The sequence below is a fragment of the Anser brachyrhynchus genome (genome assembly GCF_964034855.1).
Source record: "Anser brachyrhynchus genome assembly, chromosome: 8".
NCBI classification, from domain to species: Eukaryota; Metazoa; Chordata; class Aves; order Anseriformes; family Anatidae; genus Anser; species Anser brachyrhynchus.
In genome coordinates, this window is record NC_137702.1 from 19,906,598 (window position 1) to 19,925,265 (window position 18,668).

At 48.2% G+C, this 18,668-nt stretch overlaps 1 protein-coding gene across 1 annotated transcript in view; it reads right to left on the reverse strand.

The window, feature by feature from the left end:
• Nucleotides 1-3,097: 3,097 nt before the first annotated feature.
• LAMC1 (laminin subunit gamma 1) overlaps nucleotides 3,098-18,668 on the reverse strand; it is a 63,776-nt gene continuing 48,205 nt past the window's right edge. Inside the window, exons 9-28 of the mRNA XM_080602369.1 lie at nucleotides 18,207-18,329; nucleotides 17,928-18,117; nucleotides 17,540-17,652; nucleotides 16,025-16,246; nucleotides 15,743-15,931; nucleotides 14,041-14,286; nucleotides 13,799-13,952; nucleotides 13,200-13,342; nucleotides 12,618-12,796; nucleotides 12,333-12,489; nucleotides 10,268-10,473; nucleotides 9,773-9,852; nucleotides 9,273-9,410; nucleotides 8,915-9,059; nucleotides 8,194-8,343; nucleotides 7,674-7,788; nucleotides 7,111-7,310; nucleotides 6,828-6,986; nucleotides 6,390-6,489; nucleotides 3,098-5,951 (exon numbers count right to left, since the gene is read on the reverse strand). Coding sequence (XP_080458495.1) covers nucleotides 5,695-5,951; nucleotides 6,390-6,489; nucleotides 6,828-6,986; nucleotides 7,111-7,310; nucleotides 7,674-7,788; nucleotides 8,194-8,343; nucleotides 8,915-9,059; nucleotides 9,273-9,410; nucleotides 9,773-9,852; nucleotides 10,268-10,473; nucleotides 12,333-12,489; nucleotides 12,618-12,796; nucleotides 13,200-13,342; nucleotides 13,799-13,952; nucleotides 14,041-14,286; nucleotides 15,743-15,931; nucleotides 16,025-16,246; nucleotides 17,540-17,652; nucleotides 17,928-18,117; nucleotides 18,207-18,329 — 3,266 coding nt within the window. The 3' untranslated portion in view covers nucleotides 3,098-5,694. The remainder of the gene's footprint in view (nucleotides 5,952-6,389; nucleotides 6,490-6,827; nucleotides 6,987-7,110; nucleotides 7,311-7,673; nucleotides 7,789-8,193; nucleotides 8,344-8,914; nucleotides 9,060-9,272; nucleotides 9,411-9,772; nucleotides 9,853-10,267; nucleotides 10,474-12,332; nucleotides 12,490-12,617; nucleotides 12,797-13,199; nucleotides 13,343-13,798; nucleotides 13,953-14,040; nucleotides 14,287-15,742; nucleotides 15,932-16,024; nucleotides 16,247-17,539; nucleotides 17,653-17,927; nucleotides 18,118-18,206; nucleotides 18,330-18,668) is intronic.

Genomic DNA, 18,668 nt, shown 5'->3' on the forward strand with positions numbered 1-18,668 from the left:
CCTCAGCGCCTCCTCGCGCCGTGGTGACCTCCTAGTACAACCAGCCTGAATTCACTGCCTTTTGCTGACTCCATTTGCCAAGTTTAACCTGCCTCCGCTGACTGATTCAACTCTCTTTTACAAACAGGCTGCTCCCTTTTAATTGCTTACACTGTGTCTTAATATAGTTCACAACAAGGAAACCAGCTTCGCAAATGCACTAGTGGCATATTGACATTTGACAACCAAGATTGTCTTGTCTGATTCTTTCATTATTTTTAAGTAGCGAGGCAAAACCACCGCATTCCCACCTATTTGGCAGAGTTCTTATAGGTCTGTTTATTCCTTTAGTGAAATGCACTTAATCCGTTCTGCTCCAAAACCCAATTTCTTGGCCGAGTTCTCTATTAGAAGACCAGCTCTCACCGTCGGGAAGCTTTTCACAAGAATTGCGATTTTTCCTTATTTGGCTCTTTCATATTATTCCTTCTGTCTCGCCATTCGCACTCAGCCTCTGACCTCACTTCTGCAAACAAGCACTGACACAGCTCGCTCTCTAGTCATTTCTGCATATTTGCTTTGGTTACTCTTACCTCGTCATCCTCCACCATCACTCAAAGTCACCTCTAACAGCTGCATTAATGCACACACGACACTACCCAAAGCAGAGTTTCAAGGCCATGATTTTCAAAACACACTAGACCTGAAACAAACTGGTGCCCACCACCCACTGCAGGAGAACCGTCACCCATCGTGATGGCAGCAGTGGCTGGAGGAGGCCTTACACAAACGTTGCTGCTCCCTTGGGGCCTATGCAGAAGTGGGTTCTCCTCAGGTGCTTGCTCGCTTGCTTTCCTTCCAGCCGCTGCTGCCCCCCACACACGTGCTCACCTACACGTGTCCATGCACTGCAAAATCTGCCAGCAGAAGGAGCTTCCTCCCAGTCCCGCAGTGCCTAAAGCAGAACACCAGTGGTAACTGGTTAAGCCTTTAAAGACAGCCCCTTGCTCAGGAACGTGTGGGCATCCTTCAGAAGACATCCTGTGGCACTTCTGTGGTTTTTGTGGACACTTCTGGTGTACCTGGAGGCACAGCTCGGCAGCTGGGACAGCCCATGTTCAGGAGAGGCAAACCCCCTAATTTCAGCCGCACAGAGCAGAAAAGAGATGGAGAATTTGGGCAAGGGCTTGGTGGGACCCCCCAGACCCGGCCGTGCTCACCAGAGCTGGCGGCTCCCCGGGTCAGAGGGGGCAGAGGAACAAGAACCCAGCTGGACCCCAGCAGCAGTCCCACCACCTCCACATTTTACGCCAACAAGGCATAAAAAATTCACAGCCCTTGGCTCAGGGAAGCCACGTCTCGTATGCCTAAAATTCCCCCTGGATTACGGGGCGGGCCGAGCTGAGAGCCACCCCTGGTGACGGGGGTGACCCCGCAAAGATCACAGCCGCGGGGCTGCCTTTCCCTGGCTGGGACCCAGGTCCTGCCCACGGGGCCGCGGCGGTGAGCAAGCGGGGCAGGGTGCAGCAAGGAAACGCCGTCACGTCTGGCCTCGCCTCGCCACCGCCCTGCCTGTACACGTGAGGGGATGAGACACAGGCAGGCAGGCAGGAAGACAGGCAGGGACTCTGGCATATCTGTCTTGCTGTGCTCTCCCCTTTGCCTCCAGAGAGCAGCCTGGGAAGGGCCCCAAGCTCCGTGAAGCCCCCGGAGCTCCCCCTTTCGCTAGGACAAGCACCCGGCTGCTTTTCACCCCAGCTGTGAAGACTCCTCCTCTGCCCAGGTCCTTTCCATTGCCAGCTGACCCCCGTGCCAGCCTCTCCCTCCTCCGGAGAGCACAGGCGTGAAGATGGAGTTTGACCTCGGAGAGTGGGAAAAGTCCCCGGAAATTAGAGAAAAGCCAGCAAAGCATGGTGCTGTCCCCCGTGAGCAAGGTCCCTCCTCTTGATGTTTACCTCAAGGTCAAGCTCAGCTCCTGCTGGGCAGAAACATCCCCCTCAGATCCTGGGTGGACTCCTGGGCTCAAATACCTGATAAGCTTCCTCAGCTCACTTCCTTTCACACCGTCTTGTTTCCCAGGCCCCAGCAACGAACAAGCCTGGAGAGAGGCTGCTGGGGAGCAGGTCCCTCAGGTCCCCATGTCCCTGCAGCTCCTCACTGGCCGTGGTGGCAGCTCCTGCATGGGTCAGGCACTCCAGCCCCGGTGATCTGGCAAGGGGCTGTCAAAATAAGCACAGGAAAAGGCACAGTACAATCTGACAAGACTGTGGAAGCGCCACCACGATTTCTCCAGAGTAGAGGAAATGGTTTGGAAAGTCCTAGCTCTGGTCAGACAGGTGCTCCCCTGCACTGGAGATACCCCCCCACGTTGGTGGCACCACCCGGGGACATCGAGGAGCACCCCCAGGTTTCCTCCCACGCAAGAAGGGGAGAGAAGGGATTAGCTGTGATGCGAGTTAATGAGACATGCATTTTCCTCTGCAGAGAAAAATAAAAGAAATCCAGTCTACAACTGTAAGATTTGTTTGATTTCAAAGCTACGTTGTCTGTTATCACAGTAATTTTTCCTAACATTCAAAACTTAATTCAGGAATAAAATCTCTCTGCTCTTGCTGACTGGACCCAGAAACAACAGAGAACAACCAGACTGTCAGCAGTTTCTGTTGAAGAAGTCCCAGGTCCTTTATGTAGGGTTTCCATTTCCCTTTCAGTCCTTTCACCCCAGCAGCCCCTTGCTTTTCAGCAAGCCAGCTGTAAGCAGACAAGATTGTACCCCTAAAATGCAGAGAGCCACCCCTCCAACCCTCCTGTTCCTTCAAGGAGAGCTCAGCTCCAACACCGTTGCACAGATGGCACACACTCTTATTTCCAAAGGACTGGAAAAACAGCAGCGTAAAATTCATTGCAGTCAGTGCAATTGAGCTCTGGACACAGAGAGAAACCCGTGTTCAGTGTGCCCGTTTGCAGCCCGCTGCAGGAATTTGCAAATTGCTTTTCTCCTTCCTTCCCTGCCCCTCACCCTGCTCTTCCAGTTCACTGAGCAAGAGAAGAACCCCGTAACGGAGACGGACCCACATCGACCAGCACCAAAAAAGCAAAACTCAAAGGAATCCCAATGTATAGGGGGTTACAAATATTCAGACTTTATTATAAATAAGAAATACTGTTTTATACATAAAAACTGCAAGTGTTGCATTTTGTTCACCGCCCCAGACAGCGAGACCACAGATTAAGGCAAAAAAGCTGAAGTGAAGGCACGTACTGAGGGGGCCACAGTCAGGAATCAAGTGATGAAGGGACCGCCACGCGCTGCCCGCGACATCCAGCACTCCTCCAGCAGCCGTCTCAACATCACATTACGCAAAGAAATAACTGGACTTATACAATGAGTAATGGCTGTAATGCAGTAGTGATTAAGAGATCGCTTATAAAGATTTTTTTTTTTATTTAAAAATAAAATTCTGTTAAAAACAGCTTAACAACAACAAAAAAAATAGAAGAGAAAGCAGGAAACCTTAGGCCTGAGGTCAGCCAGGGCATGCGCGCATCTTCACATCTGCTCTTCTCACAGCCTTGGCAGAGAGGTGACGTGGTTAGACAGCCATCTGACCAGAGCAGCCAGCCAGAAAACACTGATGTGAAGGTCCCACGAGCGTGGGCAAGCATAGGGAAACTCTCCTCCAGGGGTGGGACTAGGTATGTTCACAGGTGGGGGAAAACCCCAAGGCAATTTTTGGTAAATTGCAAGAAAAATTGGAAGATGGGTACAAGAGATGCAGGGTTTGCTAGAAACATCCCCCCGCCCCGCAGCAGTTTGAGGATGCGCTCAGCCTCCAGCTAAGTCCTCACTCCTTGCATAGAGGTCTGAACCCCAAATCCAGCTCTGACCACCTCAGCACCGGGTCCCGACAGCGCTCCAGCTCCTCACAGTCCAGCTGCGAAACCGCGGCCGCTCCCAGCGCGTCACGGCCAGAACCTGGGGGGCAGAAAGCGCCCGTCCCCCGGCTGCGGCAGCAGGCGTGGGTCACTGCTGGCCCCACGCCATGCGCTTGCTGAGAACATGCATTGGGGGAAGAGGGTAGGAGCCCTGCTAGAGGAAACACCGGGCTCCAAGGGGATTATATGGACAGAAGTGATACGTGGTGCACGTGCCGTGATGGTTACAGGGGAAAGCACGTAGAGGAGGCCAGGCTGTGCCACTCTGGAAATATGGCTGAGTATATTTACACACGCATACACATGCACACGAGAGACTTCCTCACACTATAATCATGATAAAAACGGAAAAAAAATATCACATTCACACAAAAAATATAAATTTGAAATAATTAATAGCACCAGTGTGTGTCAGATAATAATTTCTTCCCCGCTACGCAAACGTACAAAGTTGCATAGTGTTTAAGGATAGATATATGCTGGATCTCAAGGAAGAGAGAGGGGATGCTGGGCTGGAGCCACGGAGGAAGCTGCAGAGGGTGCTCTCGTATCAGAGGAGGGCTGAGGGAGGAGCGAAGGGCTCCCACTGCTGTCTCCCAGCACCGGCAAGCAGCTGGCAGTGGGAAGCACTGCCTGGGGAGGAACCTGAAAACTGCTCTTTCAGCCAGGTTGGGGGAGGAAAAAAAAAAAAAATGGTGAGAGCAATACCAAAAAGTGTAAAAATACTACTAGCCTCCTTCAGGAAGACGATGGGGAGAAAGACCTTCTCGTTTGCATCTTCAAGCCCTCTTCCTTCCCTACCCATAGCCATTCAGGTTGAAGTTCAGACCAGCTGTCAGAGCTCTCTGGAAGGCAGCTCTCCTCTTCAGCAAGATTTCTGCTGCTTGAACAAATGAATCTGTCAATCAGACACCTGTAGCCTAAAACAAAGATCCTCTGGCGATCTGAGGGCAACACCTCCAGATGGGAACTCAGCTCATCACTTCCAGACTCCCCAGCCTGGACCACCCAACCAGCAGCTGCTTGCAGACTGCACACAAAACTTCTGCTCCACAGGCCAGCAGCAGTGCTGGCAAGACCTACCACTCCCCTAGCATCCCATCTTCCCAAAAAGCTCCTCTCAGAGGCTGCATTATTCTCAGAGCGATGCATCATCACAGAAAGCATTTCAGAAAGAGGCTTAGGATATTTCGTAAGAGGCTACCAATGTTTTTGATTGGCCACTAGTCAACGTAACAAAACAAAATAAGAAATTCACAGGGTTAGAAGTTGGGAACAGGGATCTGAGTGAGTGCAGCTATACTGGCCATTACAGTAATACTTTGGTAGCCAACCCCCTTCCTTCATAGGGACAGAGCTCTGGGACCAAGGATTTTACAGTCAAGGGGAGAAGAAAGGAGAGAAAGTAGAGTTAGTTTTGCCTTGCTGTATACAGCTCACATGGTTATTTCTGAACCACAGAATAAAGAGTCCAGAGCATCTCTCATCCTTGCGCTAATTAAAGGGAAACGGTGTCTGAGAAAGGGGCGAAGGTGGAGTGCTCAGGAAGACAATTTATATAAAAAACCCTTTGATGCCCAAAGACGGATATTTAATTTGCCTCTCTTAAAAAAAAAATAAAAAAAAACTTTTCAACTTATCCTGATTTGAAAAGAGAACAGTGGCTGCGAGCTGCGAAGAGTTGGGGATTTGAAGAAGGTAACGTGTGTTAAGGCACTCCATAGCCAAACCATTGCTCCACCAGTCACCCGGGGAATACCCTCCACCCCCAGCGCTCCCTTAGGGTTTCTCAATGGACGGGGTGTTAAAACAGCCAGATGGCAAGGTCTTCTTGATGTCTTCCAGGTTGCTAATGTCTTTCAGGATTTCCTCAATGTCCCTGTTGTAGGCCTGTATTGCATCATCTTGCTTCCTGGCTTCTCTCTCAAGCAAAGACACTTTCTGGTCCAGGTCGCTACTTCTCATCTGGTCTTTGGCACTATTCAGGGTACCCTCAATCTCGTTCAGTTTGTTCAAGTCCACCGTCTCCAGTTGCCCTGAAAAGCCAGAAGGAAATAGACCATTAAAAAGCTTTTGAAGCACTGCTTTCAGGTGCTTACACACAGCAGAGCTCCTGCTCTGGAGTGTGAACCAAGTTCACTCTGGAGAGTGAACCAAGATCTCCATCAGACCATCCATCTTTGCATTAAAATAGGACCACGTGAATTGGCTGCACACTCCAATGCCTTAACAATAGTCCTCAGCTTGCAGGAAAGCAGTACTGAACACCGCACAATGAGCTTTGATGCTACCCCAGAGAAAAAAACACTTGCCAAAAGCGCACAAACCCAATTTCTAAAAAAAAAAAATATTTAAAAAAAAAAACCACTATTTGATTCATGGCACAGCACCACACAACACTGGCTGCCAGCGCTTCCCAAACAGGAGACAGGAAAACACTCAAAGGAATATAGCACACATAAGGAGAGCCTTACCTAGTTGATCTAAAAGATCATTAATGACAGTAAGCAAGTTGTTCACAGACTTCTTTGCTTTTCTTGCATTGTCTTCTGCCTCCTGGGCTGCCTGTGAGGCCTGCAGGGTTAAAAAAAAAAAAAAAAACAAGAGCACAATAAACTCTGTAGGTTTTATGAAACAGCTGCCTCTCCTTTTCATGCATGAAAAGTCAGAACAGAGTCAGGTTTCTGTTAAAAGTACTATGTTAAGGAAACTGGCTCTCAAAGTCCGGTAATGAACCTATGGCAAGGTTACTATAGGAGCTCCTTCACTAGTCTCACGCATGCAATTCCACTTAAAATTTGGAAGATAGAGAATACTAACTGCACCCAGTGCTGACTGGGCAGCAGGGGAGCAGGAGAAGGCTTGCACTGGCAGGACAGCATCTTCTTGCCTCTGCTGCCAGCGTCACTTACCATGCCTGCCATCATCATGTCCTGATCAGCATCATCTTGCTTCCGCTTCAGCTCTTTTTCTGCTTCCTGGAGTTGCTTCATCATGTCATCCACTTCTTTGGCCAGCCCCGTCACATCAGAGAAAGTCTTGTCAGCTTCGGCTCTGGTAGCAGCAGCACTCTACAGCCAACATGGGAAGAGGATGGAAACAGGCAGTGAAGGCGTGGAGCGTTCTGGAACAGAGTTTATGCAAATACACGCCAATACCTCAGGAGGGTTGGCTCCAGAACTGCAAGGGACTCACCTTCTGAACAGAACTGGCGATCTTCTCAGCATCATCTGCTTTAGTCTTGGCTTCGTGGGCATCAGCAGCAGCATTGCCAAGCGCCATCTCTGCCTGGCGTGTCTTATTGTTGGCTTCAGCAATGGTCCGGGTGATGGCAGGAATCTTCTTCAGTGCCTCCTCAGCTGCTGTCTTGTTATCGTTCACCCGCTTATCAAAATCTAAGAAAGGGAAAAACAGATTCTCATCGTCTGCTCCAGAAGAGCTTTGGGATGTTTCTCTGACCAAACTACCCTGGCTTTGCCACCTGGAAATTAGAGGGAAGAACAGCAAACTGGGGCATGGGGGTGCATACGCTTGCAGCTCACCCCGTTACACATCATCTCAGGCTAAATAAGTAAGCTGGACAAAAAGGAGATTTCTAGTCACTAGAAAGATTTCCATTTTCCTTTAAAAAAGCCAGAAGAATCTATTCAACACTTGGGTACTGGCAACAGCATGACCCATTTAACTGAGATGGCTATAGTGCAGAGTTACCTCTCTGAGAAGAATTACAGGATTCCCTGCAAGTGATTTCTCTTTACCTTTCAGGTTGCTGAGAATGGTATTAGCCTCCTGCAGTGTGCCGTTGCCTTTCCGAGCAGCTTCCTCAGCCAGGGCTTTCGCTGCATCCGCTCGAGCCAGGAGCTGGTCTGCAGTCTAAGGAGACAAGACATCTGTCAGCATACTCTTACCATTTGATGGATGACCATCTAGGCCTCTCAGAAAGCATCATTTAGCACGAAACATGACTGCAATACAGAACTGCTGTCATCCCCTAAGTGAGTGGCAATACTTCCTCTGAAACCATAGTAAATTCTGGTACTTTGGAACACCATCCTGAATACACACCTGGCAAATATACCAACTCTCCAATATAGCCACAATGAAGTGGCTTTAGCATTTCCTTCACAGGACCATTCCTCAATATTTGTGTAAGTAACAAACACTGCTGAGATATGACTGAGTAAGGCCAAGTCTTTCACACCTGGGCAGTTACTTGTTTTCTTTTTTTTGTTTCTTCTTCCTCCCAGGGAACAAAAGCCTGCACAAAACAGAACTGACCTGCTGCTCCGTCTTCCCTTTCTCCAAAAGGTTCTTTACTTCCAGCTCCTTTCCTTTCATGTCTTCCCTCAAGTCTTCGTAGTCTTTCAGCTTCCTTGCTATTAGCTGATCTAACTCCTCTGCTTCCTTCTTGATCTTATTTGCTTCATTCTGCATGCAGAAATCAGAAACAAATGCAGATTCTCTGAACATTAAAGAAATTCTGAACAGGTGACAAAACACAGTATAATTTCTAATGTTAAAACAGGCAGAAGTGATGACAGGTTATAGCTGTAACGATACACCTTCAAAGTTCCAAATACAATGGTCTGTGCAGTGCAGGACAGGGGATGCAAACAGTTTTGTGCATAAGAAAGTCTGCACTACTACAGTGAGTGAAGGAAAGGGAGTAGCTCTGCAGACTTCAGGGGGGACCAGATTCTTTGCACTTTTTGATTCAAGCCATGATGTTTGACAAACAACATTTCACTCTTCTTTTGTACTTCAGAGACTGCGGGAGGGGTCTATATTTGCAGTTTCCTGCTTGTTAATCTCTTGCATAAAGAGCAATATAGACGTCTCGGTGATACCTTGATGGATGAAAATTCCACAGACAGATGTAAAGCAGAGTAACATTAGCAGAGTACATACAACATATGCCTGCAACCTAGCGTGCTGCCTTTATGATTGTCCACACTTGTCTTTACAAAATGCTACATATGATGCTTCATCATTCATGTACCTCTAGCCCTGTGGAATCCACGGTGGGCAGATTGGTGAGATTAGCATAGATCTGAAGGGCCTTGTTTCCAGCTTCCTCTGCCTCTGTAAGCACCTTGTTGGCCTGTTTCTCTAGGTCCCGAGAAATGTTCCTTGCTTGATTATATCTAATTAAAAAACAAACAACAAAAAAAAGAACAAAACACAGATCCAGTTACTCTATAATTTTTTTAGTAGAATCAAACTTACTGAAAGAATAGAGAGGCTAAAACAAAGACAACTGTCATAAAATCTAAAGCATAAAATGCTAAAAAGGCATCTTAAACTTAAGTACTGCTCTAAAGCCAGGAAATAAAAACAATTTTCTGTTGCTGACTCACTTCTGGTTGAGCTCATCAATATCATTCGCAGTTTGGTTTTCCCCAGCCAAGGTCTTCAGCAGCAGCTGATACGCTTCTGTGGAAGTATCATTTGCTGCCTTGGCTACGCGAACAATTTCATCCGCTTCTTGCTTGTGTCTGGACAAGATTACAGAAGAAAAATAATGCCATTGGAATCGTCAAGCAGCAGTTTCTATCCTCAACTCCAAGTTTTTATTTTCTCCTATTTTTCCTTCCTTCACCCAGATTTGCACAGCTGCAATATTTGCAATGGAAGATGCTGTTTGAGAACATCTCTGCAACCACAGGCGTTACTCCAGCAGCACCCACGAGACCAGTCTATAAACACCACTACAGTCACACGTGTCCCTAGTGCACAGACCCAGCGTCTGCCCAGACACACAGGCATGCACCCAGACCAAGCCTCATTTCCCCCCCTCTTCTAGGTGGCTGTAGGGCACTGATGTGGGCTGGGAGGAGCGTGCAGCATCACAGGCTACCTTTCAGCCAGCTTACGGGCCTCTTCTGCCAACAGAGTCATGTTGTTAGGGTCGCCACTCGACTCCGGAGGTGTAATGGACTGGAAAAAAAGAAAGAAAAAATACCTTGAAGCTCTACTACCATCTTTTATTCATCAGTGCTTTAAACATTTATTGTCATGATCTAAATGCTTTGAGATGTGTCTAACCTACTTCTGGCCTCTGTATTTCTTCTTAAGTTCATGCAGTTTCTACTAGCAGCTATCCCTTAAAAACAAATGGTTTGGTACTTATTTATTTATTTTAATATTTTTCTTTGAGCAGGGGGCTAAGATGCAATTTATGACAGATAACTGAGATTTTCCTTCGTTTTCCACATTACTGAGTAAAGGAGAAGATGCTTCCATAGCAAGTTTGCTACAAGAGAGAGAAAGAGCAGAGAAACACACCCAGACAGCACAGCAAGGAAAGGCCCTGTCCTCTCCTTGCCCCACTGGATCTCCACTGCACACTCACCACATTGTCAGCTGCCATCTTTGCCTTCTCGAGCATATCAGAAGCTGTCGTGATCAGGTCTTCTGTGGCTTCCACCCGTTTCCGGGCTTTCTCTGCCAAGTTCTCCGTCTCCTGCACCGTGTTCTGGATGTTCCTCAGCCTGTTGAGCTGGCTCACTAGTGTGCTGTTGATGTCTTTGAGACGATCCATCAGGCCCTGATCTACGTCTGAAAGACACGATACAAAAGAGGAAGCAAAATTAATTACAGCAGGAAGAGAAGTTGGAGCAGCAGCTTACCTTTGCAGGCAACAGGTTGGCAGATTAATCCCCTGTTGAAATGGGACTTAGCAAAGCAGTTTCATGAATCAGTTAGCTTGAGATCAAAGCCATCATCAGAATGTGCACAAGAGTCATTAACTACTAGTGAGACAGTCTGCTGGGTGTCTGAACTGGCTCTAACAGGAGATTTGTGTTCAGAATCATCTTTCACCTCTATCATTGATTAAAAAAAGACAACAGAGCTGCTCTTCATAAGGTATGAAACATCTGCTTTGCTAATTCTTTTTTTATCTTAACTACTACAAGGGCAGTACACTGTCCTCCTCTTTGGGCAATGGTGGCTCCCCACTGAGACAGGTGCAGCCTCCAGACAGAGCAGCTGGAAGATCTGCAGAACAGCAAATCCACCCCAACTCTTCCCAGCTTTCAGCATCCCTCTGGACTGGGGAGGACAAACAACCCAGCCTTGGTTCTTCTATCTGTAGAACCTATGCCCACGCAAAATAACCAAATTCTTGACCACCAGGTAACTCCTCATAACAATGTCGTAATAATGGAGCCATAAAGCACAGATACATGCCTCAGGACCAGAAGGAATTATTTTTGAAAAGGTGAGAGCACTGTTAAGAAATAAAGCACAAGAAGCCCACATGCCTCCAAAATTATGATTTTTTACAAATACATTGTGTCTTCACCTTGTAGCACATCCTATGTATTGAATGTGCACATTTAATGCCTTTAAAAAAATGCATCAAGTAGAAAAGCACAAATAAACATCACATGGGCTTTTTACAAGGGTAGGATCTGCATTTAACTTGTCTTTTCTTGAGTGAAGATGTGGAAAGAAAGACAAAAAATAACACCACAAAACCCAATCCATCCCCTAAACCTTACCACAACACCCACTCTCTGATCTCCTACTCAGGACTACTGTTATCTAGGTGTGGATGCTAAGCAGGGAACATAAAGCTACCCCAGTTAGAACTCAGAAGAGTTTCAGGAACCATTCCCACTACCAGCAGGAATCTTTCCAAGCAAATGACACGTGATGTCAGATTTTTGCCAGCTTTTCCCAGTTTTGCACAAAAGGGACAAATTTTTCAGAAGTGGTTTCAAATCAGGAGTCTTCTTCAAGTTGCTCTTCTCCAGAATACACGTCAACTTACGTGTTAAAAACCTCTCATCAAAAAACACTGTCAAATTACTAAATACCCTGCTCACAGATATCCTATGGTAAAGAACCTCTTTGAAACAGAGTTTAACAGGAAAAACACCTACAGGCCACCATAACAGCACTTTCAGACCATTATACACTTTATGGTGGGATAATAAAACTTGGCAGTAGGATTTTGAAGCTTTTGTTCTAATCACTGATGATATCCCCAACAAGAAACGCTTTATCCCAAGGTATCTGAGCAAATTTATAAACATTTTCACCATTTCTTACTGGTGAAAGCTGCAGCAACACAGAGATGTACCCATTTGTGTACTGGAAAGTCTTCTGCTTCTTCACAACGCAAGTAAACTTCCTTTACACATGGAGAAGAGGGTAAGACTTCTATCTATTGTACAGAGACAAAGGCAGATTTTCCTTTGCTTAAATAAAGACCAGAGGGAACACCAGGGGTAAATCACAGCCCTCGTTGTTTCAGTGATTACACGTACAGTCTCAGCACTACCCGAAATAGTTGTCTACCCTAATGCACAGTACAGGCCTGAAAATAAAAGCTTTGCGTCCCAAGGGAATGTGCACATCAAGCAAAGAGCTCATTCTTCATTAGTCCATGCCTGATCGGCTCAACTCACCTTTACTGTTTTGTGCTTCTCGGAGCAGCTCCGTGACATCTCTTTCTGCCTGCTTCAACCTCTCCTCAAAGGCCTGGTCAGTTACAGTTTCTTCTCCAGTACCCAGATTCGCTATAAGATTTTCCAGCTCCTGAAGCCTCTCTCGCTGCTCTGCCACCTGCGCGAGAGGGATGGAGCACAGCTACAGCACGGAGCGAGGAGCAGTCAACATATTTGCTGCTGGGCAAGTAGGTATGGTGCGTGGCACCGACTCTGGAAACCAAACGGTCACGTTCGTGGCCTTACCTTATCTTTCACTAGTCTGTAACATGCTGGACACTCCTGACAGCCTGGCCACGACCGGTTGTAGAAATAGTTCTCCTCACACTGGTCGCAGCGGGTCCCCACAAAGCCTTCCTTGCACTCGCAGCGACCGTCCTCCCGGCACTGCAGGGAACGCGAACCCTCAGGGTCACAGTCACACGCTGCAGGGAAGTCAAACCTCAGTCAGAGCTGAGAGGATGCAGAAATACCCTACAGCTACAGACCGTTCCCTGCAAACCAACAGGGGACCCACCAACCCACAGCCAGAGCCCTGCTCCCCAGCAGGGTGCTGCCACACATGGGAAGGCACACCGTGTAGCTGGACACGATTCATTTCATGTCAAACTGTATTAACAGTTTTGCCATTGCCTCTTCCACAAAACATTTTAATTTCTTACCCCATTTCATTGTAACCAACTTCACTTTTTTTTTTTCCTCTCTTGAAAGGTGGGGATATGAGGAGAAAAGTTTGGACCATACTCTTTTGCAATTATGTTTACAAGGTATGTTGCTCCTCAACACTGGATCTGTGAACTGAGACCGTCTGCAGGGAATCTCACTTACGTTTGCAGCCTTCAGGGCCAAATCCAAAGTGGTTGGCCTCGCATCTGTCACAACGCTGGCCGGTGACGCCAGGCTGGCACTCGCACTGCCCTGTTCGTATGTCGCACTGGCCGTTGGTGGAGCCCAGTGCATGGCAGTCACACCTGGAGGACACAGCCACACGTTAGGTGGTGACAACGGACAGCAGGCATGAGTGAAGCACCTCTGAAGGAGCCCTAGTGAGCACAGCTGGAAGTTTCCATGCCAGTGGAGTGACTTTGCTTGCAGTGCAGATATGGGACAAGGCACCGAGCCTTTGAACCATGCAAGGTCACTTGGTGGTTGCACTAAAAAAGGAACCCACGAGCCCTGGCTACCAACGATCACGCAGCCACGTGACACGTTTCTATTTAAAACTCTGATTTAAGGCTATTTAAAAAGCTATTTATAAGTCAAGCTTTTTGTACAGCCTTTGGAGCTGCCCCTTAACTCCTGCTCCTCTCCACCCTTGGCAGCATCAACACAGAACACCAGTTACTCGTGACAAACATCACGTTCCTCCACCTCCTAACACAGACCCTCCAAAACCAGGCTCGTTGCCCCATGCCAAGGTGACTTACCTCTCACAGCCGCGTCCGCTCTGGAGGTTGAAGAAGCCAGGCTCGCAAGCACTGCAGTCCCTCTCGGTGACGTGCGAGAGGCACTCGCACTGCCCCGTCACTTGATTGCAGCTTGTCTGTTGATTCACAGTGCCATAGGGATTACAGTGACAGGCTGCAAAAAGAAAAGGAATGGGAAGCATCACCCAAAGGCAGTCCTCAGGGACAAAACTGCTTTTAAATGTGAGAGGAAAGGCTCTTACCCCGGCACTTGTCGGCAGGGTTGGGGGCCAGGGGGTTCCCAAAGAAGCCGTCCTTGCAGCGGTCGCAGTAGAAGCCGGCTGTGTTGTAGATGCACTTGAGGCACTCGCCCGTCTGGCGGTTGCAGTTCCCCACAGCGTTAGGATCGATGTTGTCATTGCACTGGCACAGGCGGCAAGGCCTCACAGCACCGTTCTCACCAAGTGGGTCCCCAAAATAGGCATCGTCACACAGCTCGCATCTCTTGCCTGGGGCGGGACAGAAGTGCACGTGCTACAGCAGAGAGCCCACTGCTGCAGTCTCACCTGGCCTCCTTCTGCTGCCCCCCCAAAAAGTACACTCCTCAGCTTCTTCCCCTTTTCTCCTTGTGAAGGAACCAGGAAGGTGCACAAGACTACACAAGAATCCCTCTCAATCTCTAGATTTAACCCTTTTTCATTGGAACTTTGCATTATGAATTATTTCAGCTTCCCCCTTCCCTCCTATCACCTCAAGTCCTATTTGCTGTAATTTGTTGTTAATTGAAGAGTTCAAGTAGGTAGAACTCAGTGGGACGCCACTGCTTCAGGAAGCCACATGGCCAACGAGACCTGCTGAACCTCCACAGGCAGCCACAAAGCATCCAAGCCAGCAGTTCCCAAAGCTCATTGCAGACACAACCTTGCCAGCCAGCTAAAAGCTGTTTCTTTGGCAGTTCTTACACACACAATCCATCTTTCCCCTCACCTTTCCCACCACACCACAACCACAAACAGGAAGATGGGAGTCAGGAGGGACCCCCCTGTGACCCTGTCAGCTATAAGTAAAGGTGGGCTTTTACTGAGCAGCCTGAGCTGCGAGGGACTTGGAACTCAGGCCCCCAGGCTCTGCTTTAGTTCACCAAGTGGTGGCACCCATGGCAACTCCCATGAGCTGCTCTAGATAGCGTGTCTGCGTGCTTGATCAGGGGCTTTCCTAAGCATTTAAGGCATTTACAGGTACTCTGTACTTTGGACTCTTTCATGCCAAGCATAAAATCAACAGAGAAGCACTGAAGCTGCCAACCATTTTAAGTCTTATTTGCTGTTGGCAGGCAGAACAAAAGGCTCCACTTAACGACTCAAGTACACGCTCAGACTTCACGGTTTATCATTAAGAAAAAAGAGCAGCACCTGTTCACATATTTCTCTTTAGGACTGTTAAGTATAAATTTGGTCTCGTACTTTTCGACTGGTATTCACGAGTCAATGCAGCCTTCCTGCTTTTTCCACGCAGGACACTGGCCCTCTCTCTGCAAGCATCCCAAGGTGCCTCTGGCTGGCAAATAGGCTCACCTTCTAATTTTGTTTCAGTCTGACCCATCCTTCCTGGCTCTTTTAGATCTATCAAACTTTCAGCCCAATACCACACAATCATGTGTACTAGACTCTGTACCAGAAGCTAGCATGGCTCTGATACATAGCAGAGAAATGTTTGGGCTTTGTACAGATTAAATCTTTGTTACCCTTTTGATCTTAAGAAAAGGGCACAAAGAACAGTTCTTCAGCCCTGAGCCTCACGAGAGAGAAAATAGGTCTAGAAGAAGGGAGAAGTAAACTGCATTTGAGCCTGGAGACACAGCAGTTGTCAGTGCCACTCACTGTGGGTCACGGCAGCAGAACTGGTAGAAGACATGTCCACAGGCACATGGGGTGTAGAACAAAGCCCTTTCTGGTAAGGACTCACCTGTCGTGCCAGCCTGGCAGCTGGTGCACACAACCTCCCTTGTGCGGGGCACGATGGCACAGCTGGAGCCGCCGGGGCACGGGCAGGGCTGGCAGTCCGAGGCCGTGCCTGCTGTCGCATCTCCATAATACCCATCGCTGCACTTCTCGCAGTGCGACCCTGCTGTGTTATCCCTACAGTTGCACACACCTGGAACAGAGAACACATTTTTTTTTATTCTTCATCCAACACAGGAAGGAGAACAGCCCCCTGGCTGCTCCCTTTCCCATCACCCCTTCTTACCTGTCTCGGGATCGCATGTCTCGCTGTGCCCGTTGCAAGTGCAAGGCACGCAGGGGCTGTAGGGCCCGAGGCCGGGCGTCTCTCGGCGGTACCCAGGGGAGCAGCGCTCACAGAACTGCCCCTCGTAGCCTGCTGGACAGGAGCAGCTCTCCACCCATGCCGCAGGCACACCGGGCCCGGGGAGAGCACTTGTGATGGTAACATCATCCAGGTGGCCAGCACCTGGGAACCAGAGAGGGGAAATACTTCCTGAGCATGTCACCTAGTGCACCTGAACTGCACAAGAGACAGGTTTGCAGCTGATAAGGTGAATCAAGAAGCAAAATCCTCCAGGGAAGTTTAGACAGATGACAGATGCAATATAGCTCACACAGGGCATGTGCAGGTCTAGAAAGTTGAGGACGACAAGCCAGAGGAGGACGCTGAGAACAGCACATGAGTAAGTACTGTCAGCTAAAAGAAGTTATGCTTTACATGCATATGGTTTCCATTTCCAAATCAAATATCAAAAACAATTCCTGCCTTTCTAGGGAGGTCAGACCATCTCTCCAGCAATTTAAATACACCTTCCTTAAGCAGTGTCTGTAAACCATACCTCAGGGCAAACTCTTCAGCATTTGAAAGCTTCCCCCCCTCTCCTCCCAGCCCCTTCCCTGGAGCAGAACTGCGCTGGGACACACAATAGCCAGTGTGTGTTACAGCACCAGGTTTGTACGCTGTGGTGGCTCTCAAGCACTGAGCAGAGCCCCCAGCTTCTGTGTTATTAGCAACAGCTGCAGTGCCATAGGGACAGCTTGCTCCACACCTTTCCCCCCTCCTCTTCACCACCTTGCATTCTTCTTTATGAGCAACCTCTACTCAAAACACTTGCAGCTTCCTCATCTTCCCCAAACACAGATTTGTCCTTTGTACATACTTGTTTTTAAACTCAGAAAATCCTTCACATGGCAATACCCAAAGATTCAAATATTTCTGCCCCTAATTAGTGCCTGGTTTTCATAAATCCTCATCACGGGATACCTTTGAACATGTTCAGCACATGCTGTGCTTTCAATACCTTGTCCTCCACACTTGTCCTGCCAAGGCATGATCAGAAAACAGGGGGAAGGTAACTGTTCCTGGAGAAATTATTTTTGACTCTCTACATCTCCCTTACCATGTCCTTCAGGACTCTGGATTACATATTACTACCAATCTGGAAGACACTGGCTGCACAACACAGCAGAACTCCACATTCAGAAGCACAGAACCACGTCTGCTCCCCAGAGCAGCATCAGCAGGTAATGAGTGCTCATTTTGAGACTCACAGGCAGCACTTTGCTTGCCCACCCCCTCTCCAGAAAGCCCAAGAGAAGCTGTTGCACTGCAAGGCCAGGTGGAAAGCAATTCCACATGGCTTTGCCAAATAAGTCCACACAGCTATTTATGACTAGGTCCTGCAATAAAACAACTGGATCACTGGACAAATGGGCCTGTCTGCCCCTCTTTTCTGTGACACTCTGCTCAGCGACTCACTTCTCTCGCTGTATGTCCCACGGATCTTGATGGCAGTCAGATTGTGGAGAAGCTTCTGAAAGTCGAATGCAGACAGAGCAGGCCTCCACGGGTAATCGGCAGCCTCATGGAGCCTAGGGAGAAGAGCCATGCATCATTTGCAAAGCTTTCAGATGCTAACAGCTGTGCCCTTTTAAAGCACCATTTCCAACAATGGTATGCGATTGCCACATACTTTGCATACACTTATGCAACACTGATGAACAGAGAGCTTCAAATTAACCTGATAAGACTGCTCTTGTGAGCTCAAATTAATGCTGTTTGTTTTCTCAAGAGCTGATAGGGCAGGGTGCACAGCAGGCTAGGTCCCAGCTGCTCCAGCCTCTTGCTGGGCTGGGACCACGCTCACCTGAAGGTGTAGGTCAGCGGGCTCTCGCTGGGGTAGGAGTTGCCCTGGGCAATGAGAGGCACCGACACTCTCAGCCCAGCCCCTTCCAGCACCAGGTCCTCTGCGGAAAGGCGAGTGTCTCGTCTGTCCACGCGGAAGGAGAAGGTCAGGTTCTGACCGTAACTCAAAACTTGGTTGCCCAAGAACTTGCCTGAAATGGGAAGAAATCCTTACAGTCAGGGGACAGAGAATGGGAAGGTCACAGGCAGCGCAGAAAACCTCGCTTCTTGAATGACCTACGTGGTGCAACAAAATACATGGGGAAGTAGCTGTCTGAGATGACTGAGATATCCTGGGTCTCTGCACTCCACTGGAGAGGGACTTCTGAGCCGTCACGTTGTTCAGCACGCCACTCGTCCTCTCCTGAAAACCAAATGTACAAGGATCAACACCCTTTGAAGGAGCAGCTTTGCACAGACTACTCGCATCATACTGCAAGCTGCTTATATATAACTAATTAGTATTTTATACACTGGTACTAACTGACCTGAGTCAGTTATTGGAGTGCTGACTTGAACCCTCTGAACTTTGAGCCCTACAAAAAAATACTTTTCAACATCTTTATTTCTAAAAGCCTCAGTAAAGAACTGGAAAACTTGAAGTCATCTATGACTTGATGCAAATTTCAGCCTTCATAAGAGCTGTTCTCCATTGGAATTTTAATTAAAAATATGTTCTTTTCAGACTATGCAGAATGCAAAC